This window comes from Myotis davidii, unplaced genomic scaffold, assembly GCF_000327345.1.
Source record: "Myotis davidii unplaced genomic scaffold, ASM32734v1 scaffold1997, whole genome shotgun sequence".
Taxonomy (NCBI): Eukaryota; Metazoa; Chordata; class Mammalia; order Chiroptera; family Vespertilionidae; genus Myotis; species Myotis davidii.
The window spans coordinates 175,084-177,647 of NW_006288266.1; the positions used below are offsets into that span (position 1 = coordinate 175,084).

At 56.2% G+C, this 2,564-nt stretch overlaps 2 protein-coding genes across 2 annotated transcripts in view; one reads left to right on the forward strand and one right to left on the reverse strand.

Moving 5' to 3' along the window:
• Nucleotides 1–391, forward strand: part of TFPT (TCF3 (E2A) fusion partner (in childhood Leukemia)) — a 14,960-nt gene extending 14,569 nt beyond the window's left edge. The window contains exon 5 of the mRNA XM_015561656.1: nt 59–391. Within this exon, the coding sequence (XP_015417142.1) occupies nt 59–355 (297 nt within the window). The 3' untranslated portion in view covers nt 356–391. The remainder of the gene's footprint in view (nt 1–58) is intronic.
• A 55-nt stretch (nt 392–446) lies between these two features.
• NDUFA3 (NADH:ubiquinone oxidoreductase subunit A3) overlaps nt 447–2,564 on the reverse strand; it is a 23,054-nt gene continuing 20,936 nt past the window's right edge. The window contains exons 3-4 of the mRNA XM_006760198.2: nt 811–888; nt 447–608 (exon numbers count right to left, since the gene is read on the reverse strand). Of these exons, the coding sequence (XP_006760261.1) occupies nt 517–608; nt 811–888 (170 nt within the window). The 3' untranslated portion in view covers nt 447–516. The remainder of the gene's footprint in view (nt 609–810; nt 889–2,564) is intronic.

A 2,564-nucleotide genomic window follows, 5' to 3' on the forward strand; every position in this document is an offset into this window, starting at 1 on the left:
GGCAGGGAGGGGACAGATGAAGCAGGATCGGAAGGAGGAAGACTGGAGGAGGCTGTAGGAGGAGATGGGAGGGGAGACGGCGGCTGGAGCACCTGGAGGCCACAGGGACCCAGGAACGCTGGGACTTTCTGGGGTGCACCAGGAGGCTGTCTGGCCCCAGAGTGCAGGAATGGTGGGGCCCAAGAGCCTTCCCCCGACCCAGGCCCACTCACACGGAGCTTTTCTCCCCCCCCAGATAAAGGTGGAGGAAGACTTTGGCTTCGAAGCGGACGAGGCCCTGGACTCAAGTTGGGTTCCTCAGGGGCCAGACAAGCTGCTGCCCTACCCCACCCTAGCCAGCCCCCCCTTTGACTGACCCCCCAATAAACAGACCCCATGCTCTCCTCAGCCACTGTCTGCTGCTCCCACCTCTAATCATACACACTGGACCGGGGGTCGGTTTTCACATTTTATTGGCCACCGGGGAGGGGACCTCCCAGTCAGTCGGGGGGGCAGGAGGGGGGAGATGGGAGGAGTTCACAGTTTCTTCAGCCACTCCAGGCTTGGGCCCTGGGGGTCCTGGGGGTGGCTGGGCACGTCAGGCATGTTCCCATCATCTCGGACGGGCACTGCGGGACAGGAGGGCGGACCAGTGAGACCAGCAGGTCTCCGGGGCCCCAGAGACGGGCTGGCCCATCAGTGAACATTCAAAGAGGGAACTGGGGCCCCAGGGGAGGGAAGACAGGAGAGTGAGGGTCAGAGCATCAGGGACACAGACAATCAGGGCAACATGGAAACCTAGAGACCTGGGAGACTGACAGCCCCACTCACCTGGGTAGTTGTAGGGTGTGACCTTGTTGATCATGACGGCGTACTTGGTGAAGGGGCTGACGAAGGGCAGAAGCAAAGCTGTGGAGACACGGGGGTGAGGCCCGGGGAAGATGGCTCTGGAAGGGGGAGGGGCAGGAGCCAAACCCTGGCAAAGTGGGGGCTGAGTGCATGGGGGGAAGTGGGTGGGGGTACAGCACCTCCAGGAGGCCCCTGGGCACCCCAGAGTCTCCACTTTTCAGAAGGATTTTTCATTTTTTTGGAGGTGGGGCTGGGAGCCAAGCACTCAAGTATGTGGGACCTAGAGGGCACAGAGGGGGGTGGGGTGGGGTGGGGGTCCCGGACCACGAGGTGGGGGAGTGTCTTGGATATTTTCCAGGGGAACCTCAGGGACAGGGCAGCACAGGAACAGTCCACCAGGGTGGGAGCCAGGAGTCCTGGGAGCCAGGGGGTGGGGCAGGGCACAGAAAGGGACACTGAGTCTAGGCCAGTGATGGCGAACCTTTTGCGCTCGGCATGTCAGCATTTTGAGAAACCCTAACTTAACTCTGGTGCCGTGTCACATATAGGCATTTTTTGATACTTGCAACCATAGTAAAACAAAGACACATTTTTGATATTTATTTTATATATTTAAATGCCATTTAACAAAAATCAACCAAAAAAATGAGTGTGTCATAGGTTCGCCATCACTGCTCTAGGCCAACACTGACATGTGACTACATTTATAATAGCCACAAGTTAGATATCCTATATAATAAAAGGCTAATATGCAAATTGTCCCCTCAACTGGGAGTTTAACAGGGTGGAGCCAGCCCACCCACTGCTGGTGGCCCCGCAGCGCCCCCCCCCATCAACCCCGATCAGGGGCAGACCAGCCTGACCCCCCCCACACACACCAGTGCACGAATTTGTGCGCTGGGCCTCTAGTATATGTATTTTTTGTTAGTCCTCACCCCAGGATATTTTTCCCATTGGTTTTTATTTATTTATTTTTAGGGAGAGTGCACGGGAGGGGGAGAGACAGAGAAACATTGATGTGAGAGAGACACATCATCAATTGGTTGCCTCCCGGATGTGCCCAGACCAGGGCCGGGATGGAGCCTGCAACAGAAGTTATTGGCCAGTGCCCTTGACGGGAATCAGGCCCCTCAGCCCACAGGCCACACGCTATCCGCTGAGCCCAATCGGCGAGGGCAAAACAGGATGATTTTAAGGTGTATTTAACCTGGTATATCCAAATCGTCGTTTCAACACGCCAGACATTCTATATACCTTTGTCATAGTAAGTCTAGCCTTTCAAAGGCTGCTCCCTGGCTAACGGGACAGCTGTCTTCTAAGAACCTGGCCCAATGGCCTGCAGACACAGCGCTGACAAGACCTGGGGACCATTAGAAAGGCAGTAGCCCAGGCTCCCCGCCCCCCCTACCCTGAATCTGAGCCTGCCTTATTTTTTATTTTTTTAACATTTTTTAAATCCTCACCCGAGGACATTTTTCCATTGATTTTTAGAGAGTGGAAGAGAGAGGGAAAGACAGGTACATCAACGTGAGGGAAACACATGGATTGGATGCCTCCTGCATGCACCCCACCGGGGGAGGAGCCCACAGAGAGATGTGTGCCCTTGACCAGAATCGAACGGGAACCCTCCCCCTGAAGTGGCCCCCATGCACCTTCAAGTATGCGCAACCCTGTCCCAGAGCAGAGGGTCGCAATGGGGCACACACTGGAGTCGCTGGGGGGGCGTGGGGGGGGGG